Source organism: Gossypium arboreum, chromosome 10 (assembly GCF_025698485.1).
Source record: "Gossypium arboreum isolate Shixiya-1 chromosome 10, ASM2569848v2, whole genome shotgun sequence".
NCBI lineage: Eukaryota > Viridiplantae > Streptophyta > Magnoliopsida > Malvales > Malvaceae > Gossypium > Gossypium arboreum.
In genome coordinates this window covers 18013364-18031906 of record NC_069079.1, presented here as the reverse complement: position 1 = coordinate 18031906, position 18543 = coordinate 18013364, and the positions used below count along the sequence as shown (strand labels likewise).

General features: G+C 31.5%; 1 protein-coding gene across 1 annotated transcript; it reads right to left on the bottom strand.

Annotated features, from left to right (window-relative positions):
- Nucleotides 1-9: 9 nt before the first annotated feature.
- Nucleotides 10-3722, bottom strand: LOC108458084 (AP2-like ethylene-responsive transcription factor AIL6). Its single transcript, XM_017757325.2, has 8 exons — nt 3140-3722; nt 2382-2880; nt 2187-2269; nt 1475-1572; nt 1233-1306; nt 1107-1157; nt 904-980; nt 10-803 (listed from the first exon to the last, which is right to left on the bottom strand). The coding sequence occupies exons 1-8, from the start codon at nt 3279-3281 to the stop codon at nt 352-354; spliced, it is 1476 nt and encodes a 491-aa protein (XP_017612814.1). The 5' UTR covers nt 3282-3722; the 3' UTR covers nt 10-351.
- Between the last annotated feature and the right edge of the window lie 14821 nt (nt 3723-18543).

Here is an 18543-nt window from a genome sequence, read left to right as displayed (position 1 = left end):
AGAAAAACATTTTAAAAATAAAATTAAGATTTATTAATCCAAATTATATTTAATTTAAAAACAGCTAAACGGAAACTCTGGTTAATCATTCCAGAGATAGTTGCAGCAAAATATTGGCAATGGAGGATTTGCCCATTTCATCATCTCTGATCTCAACTTTAGCATTTGAAGATAAATTAATTACTTTATAAAATCCAGCTTCCTAATGTCTCAACTACAACCCCCTTTTCCTAGGTAAAAAAAAAGAGGTAAAGACCCAGTTCCGATCCATGATCAGATCATTGAGTCTGCTCGGGAGAGCTTCGACGAATTCTTCACCACTTACTGTTAGCTGAATTGTTGTTAAAACCTTTAATAGGATGGGTGAGGCCATAAAAAGAACTCAGCCGCTGGCTGCGACATCACCGTTGTCGAGGAAGAACCTGGGGGTTCAGAGATGCTGGTGTTGGCAGTCTGAAGGTGCTGGTAGAGATTCTGTTGATAAAATGCAGCCGTTGCTGCTGCAGCATCGAAAGGGATTCCACAAGGAATAGTGGAAACCGGCTGCTTCATGGGAGCAAAACTTATAAGATTGCTGTTGCAGCTGCACCGGGGTGGTGGTGGTTGTTGCTTCTGGTTCACCATCGGTTTTGGCTCTGATTCAAGTGAAAGCTTTAAGCGCTTGGCTGCCCCACCAATGGGAAGAGAACTCTGGGCAATGGCTTTGACATCATACCGGCTCATCTCGAAGTTAGTCACCGCATTGACACCTCGGAACTTGATGGCTGCAATATCATATGCCTCTGCTGCCTCCTCTTCAGTAGCTGTGAACCATACAGAAGATGAATATTATCAGTTTCAAACAGTAATCTTACAGTAGTTAAATGGGAGAGTTTGTTCTTTAGCCCGTTACTGCAATCTCACCGAATGTCCCAAGGTACAAGTCCTTGTTTCCAGCAACCCGACCTATCCTTGCTTGCCATCGGCCCTGTTGATGATGCCTGCAAATGTAAGACAACAAACTCATGCTTCAGTCGTTCGCAAGATAATTTAGTTACATAATTGAACACATCATAGAGATAGAAATTAAACGTCAACAATTTGGATTCTGAACAAAATGTTCAAACCTTGTGACACCTCTGTAAATCGATGCACCCCTTGAAAATCCGCTACTTTTCCTATTAAACACCCGCAAACAATGATTAACCCTACTTCAATTATCCAAAGGAACCAGTCAAGTGTACAAAGTATACCTCCTCAAGGATGCAATAAACTCTTGCTTGGTCGCATGCTTCATCTCTTCCAACTCTTTTGAATAATCCGAAATCTAAACCAAGCAAGAAGATGATAGAGTGAATAAGTTCATGCTCGAGGACAAGCAAAGATTATCACTCTATGTAATCCAGACCGACACATTTAAATAATAAGCACAGGATACGATTAAACACTTAATCAGATCCAATAACATGGAAAAAGAACTGTGCATATAAAATACCGGGAAGTTGGTGGTTGCTGTAGGACCCCAGTATTTTAAAGCGGCCAGATCGTAAGCCCGAGCAGCCTTTTCTTCCTTATCATAACCACCTAAGTATACTGTATAAACAAGATTTGAACATTGAATGAGAGCCGAACATCCACCATCCCAGATTTGCATGCAAAAAGTCATGTAATATATGGGTCAATATTTTGCTTAAATTTAAACACACTGTGTTCTTGATGCTTCCTTAGAATTGACGGTCAATGAAAATGCGATGAAATTTTTTTTATTATAACTAGTCCTATGATGGAAACTACAAATCTAAAAAAATAGTATAGGCAACAAAAATCATATGAGTACTCTGGTCAAACCTAGATCCTCTCTCTCTCAGACAATAGCGAAAGGCAACTCAATCTATCAAAATCACACAGTTACAGAGTTCAGGCATCGATTCAAGTGTAAAAATGACCTGAGCCATAAAACACAGGCCTCACTGAGGTGAGAGAGAAAGAAAAATGGCGGCATATCTTATCAAAATCAAAAGAGAAGAAGACTAGTTTTTTTTGTAGGAAATAAAAAAGTTTGGTACATATATACACATCAGGGTCTTTCAAATCATCATAAATGACCTATTAATGCCCCCCTGCATGCATGCTTCTTTTCAGTAGTGTATGTATTTCATATTGTTTATATCATCGTATTATACACTATATTCTATGAGAGAGAGGACCTTGACGGCCTTTTCTGGCTTGACCCTCTCTCCTGCAGCTGTTATCCCATAGATGAGCTTCATATCTACCCGTCCATCTGTGTCTGCACTTCCCAAACCCATTTTATATTTCCCTTAACATATCAATAGAACTTTAAAAATGAATTTGGAAAAAAAAAAAAACAAAAAGAAAATTGATTGATGGGATGTATGAACCTCGTGACACCTCTGTAAATCGAAGTTCTTTGACCAAATGTATCAGCTATCTTCTTTGAGTTATCTGAGTCAACCGAAACAATGGCTTTGTTATTATTAGTAGTATTGTTACCAGATGATTCAATCGAGTGACCAGGTAACTCAACGCCAGTCAACTGAGTTCGACCCCTTGATGACGACTCGTCAACTTCCGATCCCGAGTTCGTCGGGAACGTTTGAAACCCAGTTATTTGGTTGAGATCTTGGTGGTGATCGAAGTAAGTGGAGACACTGGGATCGTAGATTTGGGTCAAAGATGAGTCTTCTTGGGTTTCAGCTTGGCTATCTGAATATCGAACCATCGATGAAGAATCGCCAAGGAAGTCTTCAAGCTTTGGTGCTTGGTAATGGAAGCTGGTAAAAATGGGAGATTCATCCGCCATTGATGCTTCCGTTTGAGCTTCTTCGCTTTGGTTCTTCTCTCCTTGAACAAACGCTTGATGTTTTGGATTTGTCCACCCTTCAAAAACATAGAAAACAAGGGGTTTTAAATTTTTTTTTTTAGCTACTATACATAAACATGAAAGAAATTCAGCATTGAAAGCAGTGAGCTTTTTAAGTCGGTTTATCTAAGTATAATCAGCAGGAAGAAAATAAACTCGAAACTCCAACGATATTTTACCAATTTATTTCATTTAAACCGCTAAAACCTTGGGTTTCTCTCGTATTTTCTAGGCAACCAAACAGAAAAAAGAAAAAAAGAAGAAAGTTTAGCATACCATTAGCATAGAAGTTATCGATGAGATGATGAGAAGAAGCAGCAGGAGATCCTTCATATGACACGAACTGAGGCTCAGATGATGACCTCAACATCTCCATTGGAGACAGTGAAAACGAAAGCCAGTTACTCGCTGATGCCATTTTATATATAATATATTATATATATACAACCTTCAAAAACTCTTCTTTTCTCTGGAATAACACTAAAAACCAAAACTATTAATTCTGGAGGAAACAAACAAAAACTAGCTCAGAAACCTTTTTAATTTTTAAACCTCAAAACATACCACCCAAGGAAAAAAACTGATACTTGTATGTTTTAATCTTTAACCGTTACATAAAACTTCCCCCCAAACAAACTACGACAATCACGAAGCTTAAATAAGAAGAAGAAAAATCGAAAATGATTTTATAAGCCTTAACAGAAGTTTAATGCATGCAAACCCATCTGGGATTTCTTTGAAGAATCCAATAAGTCCTTCTTAAGGAAGAGTTTGGTAAGAGAGGAGAGAGTTGGGGTTTAAAAGGAAGACAGAGAGAAAACTATCCAGCAGTTAAATTTTTTTTTTTAAATTATTATTTTAAGTTAATTTTGTCAAAGTAAAATGTGATTTGTTTTAAATGGTTAGTTCTTCTCCATTTTGCACATTTGTCCTACATGCATGCAGTTTTCCAACCTGTAAAAATTAAAATTTCATTAATTGAAGTCAATTGGAAAATTAAATAAAACATGATGATAAATATGGTCACTTTTTAAATATGATACTATTAATTTGAATTTAAGTTTTAGGATTTTTATTTCTTTTATCTAGAATGCATACATGATACACGTGATTAATGGACTTAAAATAACATATGGTATGGTATTAAAATTACCATATAGGGGTCATACTGTTTCATTTTGGTCTCATTTTTTTAAAATTTTAAAATTTTCACTATAATTTATTTCGGTTTGGTTTAATTCTCAATTTCTTTATCTTAATTTTTTACTTTAATTTTTGGATTTATTTTAATAAAATAAATTTTATTTTATAACTTTTGAATATTTTTGATAAAAATTCAAAGTCTTTATTATAAATATTTTAAAATTTTAAATTTTAAGAATTTTTAAATAAATTTTATTATTTTAAATATAAAATTTTATTTTATATCATAAAATATTAAAATTAATTATATATTGAATAAAAAAGAATTTAGTTTGATTTCATATAACCACGATTTTAAAACTTATATTTTATAAACCATCCAAATACCTCATTTCGAATAATTTTCAATTTTAACTTTTCTTGCTTAGGTATATTTATTTAAATATAAAATAATATAAACAATAAAAATTATCTTAATTTATATGAAACGACAGTTAAAACTCTTACTAAATTTTCACTTTAACACATATTCAAATTGTGTGGGAATGAAAATTACTTCTAATAAATAATCATTCCCAATTATAGCTTTTATGATTGAAAAGCGTAATAATAAAAATTCACGTAACTTGTACAGAAAAAGAAAATCAAAATTTTTCCGTTTTTTACTCTAATTGTGTTTCTATATTATTTATTGCCATATGAATTTTAAAATCCATTTTTAGGGTTATCTCCGCGTTATGGATGTGGGGAGGTTTACTGCACCTTTAAGGTTTTCATATCTTGTTCAAATTAGAGTAATTATTTTAGAGTGATTGCAGCACGTTGACACCTGTGCAACACTTTTTTTTATAATATTTTAATTTCAAATTATAAAAATGTAATTTAAGCGAGTTGAGTTTTAGTTAGGTTGATATATATATTATTATTAAATATAAGAAGATATAAATTGAGTGTACTAAAACACAATATCATACTATTTATAAGTAGGAAAGATATGCAAAACCTTAATTCTAAAACTTATAAATAGAAAATTCAACCTGTTAGATTTTCACATAAAACTAAAACAAATCCACTTCTACATTGTCTACTATCTTATATATCTAAATATTCGCTTGTAGTAATATGAAAATAAATTTATCTAAATAAAAAAATCCTCAATTAATGCAAGTCAATTTCTAGCATGCTAGCTAAATTGAGAATATACTTTTGTGTCGTTACTCATATATGCTCTAATTGAATAATGGTGTAATACCCCTCACCTATCCCAATCATCGGGCTGAGCTGTAGAATGTTATAATACAAAAAAGAATAGTTACAAATATTTAATGGACAATTCGAGTAAAAAACTCGTTGGTTTCAATCATATCGACCCCTTAGTACAAATTTAAAACATTTCCCAAGTCATTTTTACTTTGGACAAATTTAAAATAAAATAGTTAAAGCATGCGTAAGCTCTAAAGTTGACCCGGGAACAAGAAAGGATCAAACTGTAATATTTTTAAAACTAACAACTTTTACTTATAAATTAGTCATTTTTTCGTAACTAAGCTCAAAATCTATAAATTTAATATTAAGAGCTTCAAGATTCAACAATAACAACATTTAAAAACTTTAACTGTTTCATAAATTAATCTCTAAACTAACTAAATCAAACTTCCAAAATATCAAAAACATAAAATTTTAAAAAAAAAAGAAAAAGCTCAGATTAGCTTACCATGGAATAGTAGAATACATAGAGCATTCAACAATGGCTTACCTTGTTTTTCGTGTAAAAAACCGTGGTAAAAGAAGAAATAAAGAAGGTGGCAATTTTATTATTGTTTTAACATATTTTTAATTTAATTTAACATTATTTTAACATATTTTTCTCAAATTTTTACGCCCCAGGCGTACATTACTCTTAAAAAGTAGTTATTTTCCGCTTGAATGCTCAAGTAAATACTATTCAAGTTTTTAACTAATAAAAATTAATAGTATCAATTTTTATAGTTTTTACAATTTAATCTTTATATTTAAATCCTTAATTATTTAATAAAATTATTAAATTAAAATTATTATAATACTAGATTAGTAAATATTAATTAATAATATTTACATACTCAATCATTGAAAAATCAAATTCTGAAATCGTCATTTTCGATATCACTGAAAATGGACGGTTACAGTACCTAACACGTGAAACCTCTTCTATTAGGCCCATCAGGATAAGTGTCAAGCCTTCTTTGTGCATGAACATGTAAGACTTCACTAAATTTACTTATGTATAATTGTTGCTTGGTTGCCAGACCCATCAATATGATCGATGGCCAGTTAGGAGACTATCCTACCCCTAAACGATATACCAAGATAAGAAACTTATGGACATATGTTGAGGCTTGGGAATAGCTATTGACTAATCTTGCCTATAAATACTCCTCCAACATTAGATGTAAGACTTTTGGTTTATGCCAAAACTTTACCCAATTGCTTATTGTAAGTTCAGCTCTCTGCATAATCATTCTATCTCTATCGTGTGAACCATCATCCTCTCCTTTCACTTCTTTCTATTTTTTCCCTCAACAAGAGATACATTTATCGATTTATTGCAATTTCCAACATTAAGGTTGTCAATGACAAAGCCAGAACAATTTTGTAGGGGGCCGAATGAAATTTTAATTTTTTATAGTCTATGTCTTTATAATTTTTAAAGGATTTAATTGAATTTTTATAATTTTAAGGGGGCCAAAGTGCAATTTTATCTTTACTAATTTAATTTTTTTTAAAAATCTCAAGGGCCTAAATAGTAATTTTACATTTTAGAGGGACTGGCAGTAGATTCACCCATTAAGGTTGTGTTTAATAGTGCTTTTTAGAAGAACTTTTGATATGAAAAATACTTTTGAAACAAAAAGATTGCTAAACAAATAACTTTTGAAAAAAAAATTGTCTTTTCAAAAGCACTTTTCCTTAAATGGAGAAGTTGAATATTTTAGCTTTTCTCCCCAAAAAAACACTTTTAGCAGTTTAATTACGTTTTCACCCCTTCAATAGATGGTACTTTTCATTTTCTAGTTAATTGCTTAAACAAATTTAAAATTTATTTTTCAAATATTAAAATATTAACAACAAATTATAATAAAGTATTTTCTATATTCTCATTAAAATATTATAATATTAACTAATTTGAACATTATTTAAATATTTATTTGTTACTTTATAACCCCATATCTGAAATGAACATTTTATTTCTCAAAACACATTTTGACAACAATATTAAATAATTAAATTTTAAATTAAACTTTTTAAAATACTTTTAAAATATTTTAAAAAATAATATTAAGGCTTAGTTTGGATGGGCGTGTGTTTACTTTCGGTGAGATTAAAAATAGTAGTGGCGGTGAGATTAGTTACTGTAGCGGTGAGATTAGATACTGTAGCGGTGAGATTAGAAACAATGGTGGAGTTTGTGTTTGGATTCAAACATAGTCATGTAGCGGTGAGGTGAGAACAAAAATTACTATTAAGGACATCGATTAGAATTGATATATAATAGAAATTTTTAAATTATTTTACTTTTTAAAATTATTAAAATATGTGAATTTATAAAATCATTTAATAAAATATTAAAATGTATCTTCCAATATTTTATTATAAATATTTTAATGAATTATATAATCAATTTAAATTATTTATTAGATAAAATGATAATTATTTTAAATCAAAATAATTAAAAATATGTGAGTTTATAAATTCATTTAATGAATATTAAAATGTATCTTTCGATATTTTACTATATAAAGTAAAAAATTAACATTTTAAATCAAAATAATTAAAATTTAAAATAAATAATCTAAAAGTAGTTAATTCAATGAATGGTAAATTAAAATTTCTTTTGACAATAATGTATATTAGTTTGTTATAAAATAATGGGGAAAATGTTTATTATTTTAAATTAATAAAATTATCTCACAATGAAAATACAAAATTATTGAAGTAGAAGGTAAAATAAAGAAAAAGAAAAAAAAAGAAGAGTAAAATGGAGAAAAAATAAGAGTAAGGGTGTAAAAGGAAAAATGACCACCAATGGGATGTTGGAACATTTGACTGGAGCATAAAGCTCCAGTGGAAAAATTGATGTCCAGTGTGTTGAATGATGCTCCAATCGTTTTGTTCTTTACAATCCAAACGGATTGGTACGGTGCGATTTAGTCAAAAAGTACTCCAAACACACTGAAATAAGATCAAACGGGGATCCAAAAGTAGCCTAAACTAACCTTACACCAACTTACGTAACACAATGCATGGGTTGAAAATATCAAATTCGTTTTAAATTCATAAATATGTTAGAAATAAATCAATTTTATATACTTTTAAAATTTAATTTGAAAGTAATTGAGAGCATAACTTGATACATAAATAGATGTAGTGCCAACATCCAACATCCATTTTGCTTTGGGATCAAAATCTTATCTTTGGGATGTTTGCGGTTTGAAACAAGTTGCGTCTTTTGCTGACTTTTGTTCATGAACTCTTTAACAGCATATGACATCACACGTACCCGATGATAACCATACACAATCACATCTATACTTACTTTTATTTTTATTTTAATTTTATCATTTACCTTTTCTACTAAACAACAAAAACTATATTTTCTTCATTTCATATTATATTTTTAACTTTCTTTTAAGTAACATCATTTTTCTTAGTTTTATACTTAACATCCTAACTCCTCTTTTTAATAATATTATTTTTAAAATTTATATTTATATTTTTATAGGGTTATACCATTGCATTAAACACGTACATTTTTACACAAGGTACAAAGTATATATTTATATTATTAATAAAATCTTCGACTAAATTGATATCACGAGTTAATCAAGTATTAATTTAATTAAAAATATAATGATTATTACTATGATTACGATGGTCTTTTGTTTACACCATTAATAATTTTTAAGTACACTTTTAAAAAATAACTTTTAACACAAAATCTTTTCTCTCACCAAATTTGTGTATATAGATAATGTTATTAATTATATTGGTCGATATTTAATTTATTTTAATATTGAATTTTATTTTCACTAACTTAATAACTTTTTGATGTGCTATAGAAAAATAAAAATACTATAATGAACAATTGAAGTATATTTAATATTAGTAATTTGATATATTTATCTATTTCAATTTTTTTAAACTCATAAGTTAAACTATTTTTATTTTAATTTCGTACATATCGATATGTGTTATTATTATTAATTTCAAATATTATATATTATAATTTATTATATATTATTTTAAATACACTTATATTTTAAATACGTGATTCTACATATTTGTAATATATTATTAATGGTGTGTACATTCACTATATTCTAGTTGTATGGTTACTCCTTTCTTGTTGATGTCATTGACTTTCTCAATTCAATTAATTAATTTATTAACAAAACTATAGTTGTAATTAGAAGTGAGCATGGGTTAAGCCATTCGACCTGGCCCGAAAGCCCGCTCAAAATGTGAGAGGGTTTGGGCAAAAATCACATTCTTCTCAATTTGTGGGAGGGTTTGAGGAATACAACTTGTAATGCTTATGTTGCTATTTGTTAGCATCATCGTTGAAACCTTAACAACTAACGTTCTTCTCAATTTTATAATGATTAAAAATCAGTCAATTAATTTAATAAAATTAAAATAAATTAAAATATTTTTATTTTTAAGAAATTAACAAATAGAATTATAAGAATAATATAAATCACATATAATATATGTCCAATTAATTATAATAGAATTAATTCAATACCAAACACATTAAATTAAAAATCAAAATACGTGATGGAGACTCCATTTTAAAATGATCTAAAAAAGAACTATAAATGACATTTGCAAATAATACAACTTGAGCTTGAACTCTTAACATTTAATAATCCAGTCTTTGTCAACGTTACTTTGGCATTCTGATTTTTTTTTAAAATTTTTTTAGAAAATAAAATATCAAAATTATATATGAATTTTGGTTTAATTTACTGTTAGGATTTTGACCCGATTAAGCAACGAACAAGAAAATAGCAGAATAAATTGAGAAATTGAACACACAAATTTAACGTGGAAAAACCGCTCTAAAGAGGATAAAAAACTACGGGTAAAGATAATTTTACTGTAATGGAAAAAGAACGAAGAGTACAAAAGATGGAGATGAAAATTAAACCCCGAAAACCCGAAAACAAAGAACCCACAAAACGTAAACACAAAATTCTCTAAATGTGTTATGAGTTCTAATCTCTAATGGGTATATTTTCTAAGGTTGTAAAAGAGCATATTTATAGGCTAAATTCATAAATCAAACAATAATAAAATAATCTAAACTAATCAGTGTTTGATTGAAACAAGTAAACAGAATTTAACTAAAAGATTATTTTTCAAATTTGACTAAAAATAGGAGTCATATTTAACATTTACAATTCGATGTATGAATTTGATTTGATGTAAATAAAACATGAAACTTAAATTGCAATTAAAACGTATAAATGAACTTGTGATTTTGATTTAATTATACACATTTAAAGAAATAAAGACATTAATTTATTTTTATATTGAATAAATATAATTATTTGTGTATGCAATATGTTAGCATAAATGATGTTATACCGATAATTGTGTTACTAATTTATTAAAATTAAGTCAAATAAATATTTAATGTATAAAATTACACAAAATCAAACTTTATTTATAGCATTGCATATTGAACCAAAATTATCGTGTATCTCTAAAAAAACAATATTGTAACTTCTTAGTATTTTTAATGTGTTATCACTGCTTTACACTTGCTACTTAATTTAATTTTACAAGTACATGTTTTATTTTGGGTAAATTATTCAGATAATCACTCTATAATTATCGCGTTCTTGTTTTGGCCGCTCTAAATTATTTTTTTTTCAATTTTAGCACTGCAATTAACAACTTTTCCTGTTTTTGTCACTCATTTGTTAAAAACAAACAGAATGTTGACTGTGCCGCCATGTAATGCTAACTATATTGTCACGTAATATCTTTAGTGAAAGCAAATAAGCCATGTCGGGTTTTCTCCATGGACTGTAAACAATGAAGAATATAAGTTCGGTGAGGGAAAGCTCATAGATATGGTTATAAGTATGAGCAATTTCCTTACCAACTTTCTTCGTGGCGGCGTAAAGACTCACCGAATAATCGGTTCTATTACATGCAGAGAATGGGCTTTCGATGTTGAGTCCATAAACAGAGCTCAACGAAGCCTAAATGATCAAATGCTGAGTCTAGTGAAGGAAAGGTTGTAAATATGATTATATGCATAAGCGATTTCCTCACTGACTTTCTTCATGGTGATGTAAAGACTTGCCGGATGGTCGGTTCTGTCATGTTCGGAGAATGGGTTTTCAGTGTTAAGTTTATAAACAGAGCTCAATGAAGCCTAAACGATCGACGGTTGAGTCCATTGAAAGAAAGATCGTAGATATCATTATAAGTACGAGCGATTCCTCACCGGCTTTCTTCTTGGCGGCATAAAGACTCACTTGATGGTCGGTTCTGTCACATTTAGAAAATGGGTTGTCGGTGTTTAGCCCATAAAAGTAGCTCAACGAAGCCCAAATGATCAACGATTGTGGATTCACTGCTTTGGCTACTTCGAGTAAGTTAACAAACCGAATAATGTTCGACATAACGTACAATTGTGGGTTTTGCATAGCGTACTATATAGAGGTGTACATGGGTTGGGCCAGATTCAACAAAAAATTTAGGTCTATTTGTTAGGCTTGGCCCGAAAAATGAGCCTAAAATTTTGCTTAAACCCGATCCGGATAAAAAGTTAAAACTCAAGCCCGACCTAACCCGCTCATATTAATTTTTATATTATTTTTATATAATTTTAAAATATATATAATACATCAAAATACTAAAACATCAAAATAAATATTTCTCAACAAATTAAAAATAATTTTTAAAAATATGTATACTTAAATAACTCTAAGATAGATGCACTTAACAAGCAAATGCCTCTAAAATAATAACAAAGTTAACAATAAAATAAATTTTATACAATATCCAAACAATAACAACATAATAGTAAAATGGTAGCAAAATAAGAAGAAAACAATAAGAAAATAATATTAAAAAATATATTTTTGTTTTCATTTAGTGAATTCAGGCCGGGCTCGGGCAAAAAATACCTTATCAGAGGCCCGACCTGTTTTTTAAACGGGCCTTAATTTTTTCTCCAAGCCTATTTTTTGGGTCTATATTTTTGCTCAAACCCTCCCACATTCAGGGCGGGCCTTCGGGCCGGGCCGGGTGGCCTGACCATGGACAGGTCTAGTACTATACACCAGCCTGTGCCACTAAGTGAAGCATGTGAGCGAGCGACACGATATCGAACAACTTCGTCAACAAAGTGACACGTTTAAATCTCCTTCGACAATGAAAACTTGGCGTTTGCTCAATAGATACGACCTCACTCTTTTCAACAAAGGAACATAATAATCATTAAAATTATCCAATCCCAAAACCTCATTGTCGTGTTTCTTCAAAGCAAGTGAACAGTGAGAATCAATGAACCTAGTGGCACTAGTGGCCAAAACGGAAACCCATGAAGCCTACGTAGAGTAGAAGAGTGACAAACTTGTTTCTCACATGCCGCACCAAAAATATATAGACATGTGGCGGCACAATCAACATTACATGGCAGCACAACCAACATTCCATTTGGTTTTCCATGGAAGAATGATCAAAATAGGAATAATTCTTAACAACAATAGTAAAATTAACATAAAAAAGAAAAAAAGAATGATCATTGCAATAATTTTAGATTGGGTATCTAGATAATTTACCCTTTTATTTTCTATATTTAGTTCTTGTGATTCTACTTCGTGTTACTTATTTGATTAATCTTGTTTATAACTAAATTAAAATAAAGATTGATCCACTCACTAATTTTGACCATTGACTAAAAAGCACGTGCGCGGCTTCTTTTTTAATACAAATATATTTGTAGATGATTTCAGCGACACACGTGTATCATCGTCCCTCCGACAATATATTTATCATTGCAATAAATTAATAACCAATGCCTTACCTCTTTAATTCTTTTTCATTAAATCTTTATAATAATAATAAAATATTTTTTTTCTTTAAAAAAGTTTGAATGGTAAGACACAACATAGCTTGTACTTTCAAACACACACAACACACAAACTATATATATATAGCTGTAACAAAGCTATACCAATGGCTCTACTCAATGGAACTTTTTTTTTTTTTCATTTGAAACTTGGGTTCACATTTAATTCTTTGGGGTTTAACGTTCAACTAGGAACCATTTCACACAATAATGCAAGAGGGGTCCAACATTTAGGATCCTGCCAGAATTGAGCCAAACTTCCATTCCCAATAACTTATGCAAGATTATTCTTTAGAGTTCCCAAATTCTCCATAAAATTAGAAATGTTACTAGGAACTTCATCCACCAATTTGTATTTGGTCCTTAAGATTTTCACCCAGAACGAGTCAACATTAGAAATTATTTTGGATCCCAACTCGAGCAAAAATCTAAAGGTTTTCAACATATTTCCCACAAAACTAATGTTGACTTACAATTCTCATTATCAAAATATTTGCGAATTGAAAATTGAATTTGGATTTAGATGTCAAAATTTGACATATATGATTTTCAAATTCTTTGTTTAGTAATTAATATTATAAATTTTAAGATTTTGAATTAATTAAATTTATTATTTAAAATTTATTATTTTAAATTTGGATTTCATCCTGATTTAAGTTTTAAAACAATTTTTAAAATTAATTATTTACATATAACAATAATATATAAGCGAAAAATACTATTAACAATAATATATATATAAAATAAATCTCAAGCTTAAAAAGATTATTAATTTAATATTTAACTTTAAATCACTAAAATTTTATATATATTGTTTATATACCGTTGCTTAATTTATTAGTCAATCATTGCAATTAAAGTGTTGTGATGCGAGCTGCAGAAAAAAACAAGAAGGAGAAGAACAGAAGAATAGGAGGAGGAAAAATGAGTAGTAGAGAGAGAGAAGAAAAAGGTTGAGAAAATAGTACTGAATTCTTCATAACTAACTCTAGCACACACGCGGGTGCTAAAAAGAAAGAAAACAATGATCATTACAACTGTCATTCTGTTACAAGGCTGAGCATAAAAATGCCCCGTTTCATTAACCAAGCCCTTCACCCCAAAACGCTGCGTATTCATTAAAGTACCCCTCCTCAAAATGTGCCGTTTTGTGTAACATAATTAACTCAACAATTTAAACAGAAATTAACGACTTTTTAACCCCATAATTATATGCTATAACAATACTCCCTCTCTGCAGCAGATCCTTGTCCTCAAGGATCGAAAGCAGGATATTGTTTTTGAAATTCTGTCCTAGCTTCCCAAGTAGAGTTCTTCAGAAAAGTGTCTGCCCATTCCACTAGCACCTTAGTGACAACATGATTCCCTTTTTTGACCATTCATCTGTCAAGGATTCGTGCTGGTTCCTTTAGGATCGAGCAGTCTGTTTCAATAGGTGGCAATGTGGGTGAGTGTATAGTTGAGCCAACATGTTTCTTCAGTTGAGACACGTGGAATATGAGGTGGATTTTTGCTCCTTCAGGTAATTTCAGTCTATAGGCCACCTGACCAATTTTAGCTTCAATAGTATAAGGGCCATAAAACCTGGGGGAAAGCTTCTAATTCTGCATCTTCCTCAGTGAATGTTGTCTGTAAGGATGGAGTTTCAGGTATACTAGGTCCCCAATTGCAAACGACCGATCAGATCTTTTCTTGTCTACTAGCTGCTTCATTCGTTCTTGAGTTTGTTTCAAGTGGAACCTAAGGAGCTTCATTAAAGTTTCCCTACTTTGAAGTGTTCTGTCCACTTCCTGACTATAGAGGGCAATGTAAGGAGTGGTGTTGATGGTTGAATGGTGTGTGGTGTTGTACCACCACTCCGCCAAAGGCAGCCAATGAACCCATTCTGAAGGTTTTTCACCAGTCATAAAATGCAAATAACCTTCAAGATACCTATTGAGAACTTCTGTTTGTCCATTTGTTTGGGGGTGGTAAGCATGGGAGAGGTACAGTCGAGTACCAAGTAGTTTGAAGAGTTCTTGCCAAAATCTGCTAAGGAAGATTTTGTCTCTGTCAGATACGATGAACTCTGGAATTCCATGGAGCTTGTATACTTGATCCAAGTAGAGCTGAGCTACATTTGTAGCAGTGAAAGTGTGTGCCAAGGTGAAAAAATGAGCATGCTTGGTTAATCTATATTACCAAGATGGTGCTTTTATCTTTGGATAAAGGAAGACCTTATATAAAGTCCATACAGACAGCAGCCTATGCTCGATCAGATATTGGCAAAGGTTGCAATAATCGAGGGTATGTAGTATTGTCACTCTTGTATGTCGACAGGTGGTATATTTTTAAACCCACTTTTTGTCATCTTTCGATAACCTTTTCCAGTACTATAGGGTAGCTATGCGACGCCTAGTAGCATGTACTCCTGAGTGGCCACCAATGGCCTCATTGTGGAACAACTAAAAAATTGCCTTCATGAGGTTTGTGTTGTGACTGATCATCACTTTCCCTTTTCTCTTAAGAAACTTGCCATCCAATGAGTACTTGACCAATGGCCTCATTGTGGAACAACTAAAAAATTGCCTTCATGAGGTTTGTGTTGTGACTGATCATCACTTTCCCTTTTCTCTTAAGAAACCTACCATCCAATGAGTACTTGGGATGGGATTGAGAATTTTGTAGTAAGTCCTTGGAAAACTTCTGTAGCTTTACATCGTCCAACGCGGCCTGTAGAATCTTATCCCAGAGCTCAGACCATGTAAGTGACATCTCCCCCAAGCACTGGTGAATTTGACCTTCTAGCATATAAGCCCTTTTGGATAAATCATCAGCCACTATGTTCTGAGTCCCTTTTTGATAAACAATGGAATAGTTATACCTCAACTGTAACACCTCTAACCTGTATCCGTCGCCGAACTAGGGTTATGAGGCATTACCGTACATATCAAAACATTTAATAATCAATTCACAAATATCATCCACACATCATAGCATCATAGTCAAACATCATTTCAAAGTCCCTTTCTCAGGTCATCGAGACCTAAAACATGCTTTAGGAAGGGGTCAAGACTAAACCGAGCACATACAAAATTTCTCAGAAACTTAACTAATTTTAAAGTTATAGAGGTCACACACTCGTGTGATCAGGCCGTGTACCTCATACGGCATTAGACACGCCAGTGTGTTGAAGCTGTGGCTAAACAGGGCATACATACTGACTTGTACCACATGGCCGGAGACATGCCCGTGTACCTTGGCCGTGGTCAAAACTGACTTGGGTTACACGGGTAACCATACGCCCATGTGTCTAGCCTATGTACCCTTCGAAATGGCCACACATGCCCATGTGCCAAGGCTGTGTGGCGCACACGGCCGCTAGACACGCCCGTATGTCTAGGCGGTGCTCGAGACTGACTTTAAATTGTAGGACTACCCTAGGGGATAAACGGCCATGTAACATGACCGTGTGTCGCACACAGCTGAGGCACACGCCCGTGTCTCTGCCCGTGTGGACAAAAATAGGCTATTTGCAAAGCCAATTTGCCACCCTAATCTCAAGCACACAAAGCAACCAAAATAGCATCATTTCAATACACTTATAAGCAGCCAAATTCACCAAAACATACACATATCATGCCATCTAAACACAACCATTTCAACCGCACAACTAACTTACCAAAAAGACCATTTTTGCATCATAGATTATAAACTAAAATCAAACCATGAGTTTAACTATAATCAAGTCATATCTCATAGCATGATATATCCATCTCAAAACATACCACATTAATCCTAGCCTATACATGCGACACTTTGTTATATACATTTTCCAAAGGTACCAAAAATAAAATTTGATAGTGTGGTGATGATCCTTGACGATCCCCGAGCTTCCAGTAGCTTCGATATCTATAAAACAATGCAAACATACACAAAGTAAGCTTTCAAAAGCTTAGTAAGCCATATACAAATAAACTTATCACATATCACATTTATAAACCAATTCATTCATATGAATCATGGCATAACATAATAGCAAGTTCATATTTCTCATTTAGCTCAATTGTTCATAATCACTTACTTATAAATACATCACATTTCTATGTAGCTCACATATCAAAAGATCATATCCATACTCACCTTTCATTGCCAAATTCCATATATAGTTCATACGTACCTGAATCAGATATACATTCACATAGTTATTTATTTCTCGGGATGCCCGTTGAACTGTATAGAATCAAATAGGATACGCAGATAGCTCAGAAAGCTCGTACAATGCCAACGTCCCAGACGTGGTCTTACATGTAATCAAATATTGATGCCATTGTCCCAGACAGGGTCTTACACGAAATCAAATACAATGCCGATGTCCCAGACATGGTCTTACACGTAAATCTCAAATCGATGCTGACGTCCCAGACGTGGTTTTACACAAAATCACATATCAGAATCCTATGTCATGATATATGTATCCTAACTATTCCTATGGTTCGTACGGGACTTTTCGGACGTCGTCACATTATTGAAACTTTCTCGGATTTCTCATATTCAACTCGAATAGCCATTCATCACTATTCATTAACATTTAAGCAGTAATAATTCAATTCAAACACATTTATTTGTATATCGACTTACCTCATACTTATTCAAACGGATGAAATCGGCTAATCAACGACTTTTGACTTTCCCCGATCTAATTCCGTTTTCTTTGGTTCTTGATCTATACAAATTCAAATTTAACTCTTTTATTCAATAAATCATTCAATTCAACCCATATACATATATTTAGGGCATTTTACAAATTAGCCCTCACATTTTCACATTTTAACTCTTTAGTCCCTAATTCATAAAATCATAAAATACACATAATTTCATATTACACATGCTAGGCCGAATTTTCATGTAGTTTATATAAGCCCATATACTTTATTTATTTCACATTTTAGCGCCTCAATTTCTCATTTTCACAAATTAGTCCAAAATATTCAAATTCATCAAAAATTCAAATACAAAACATATTAACCCAACATATATCTTTCATTTTCCATCAACTAACATCATAAAGATTACAATTTCATCAATGGCATAACTCAAATTCATCATCAAGTTCAGAAATTCAAGCATGGGCTAGCTAGTACTCAAAGCAACGATCACAATAACGTAGAAATCATAAAAAACCGAGCTCAATACATACCTTAATTAAAGACAATGAGAGCCGAACCCTAAAAAGCTTCAATAGCTTTCTTTTATTTTGATTTTTGGTGTGAAGAAGATGATAATGGATTAATTTTGGCTTTAGTTTTATTTAATATAACATTAATAATCTATTTACCATATTAACCTTATTTATAACCATTTTAAATCATTCATTTAATGGTCATTTTTCTCAAATTCCACTATCAATAGTCTAATTACAACATAA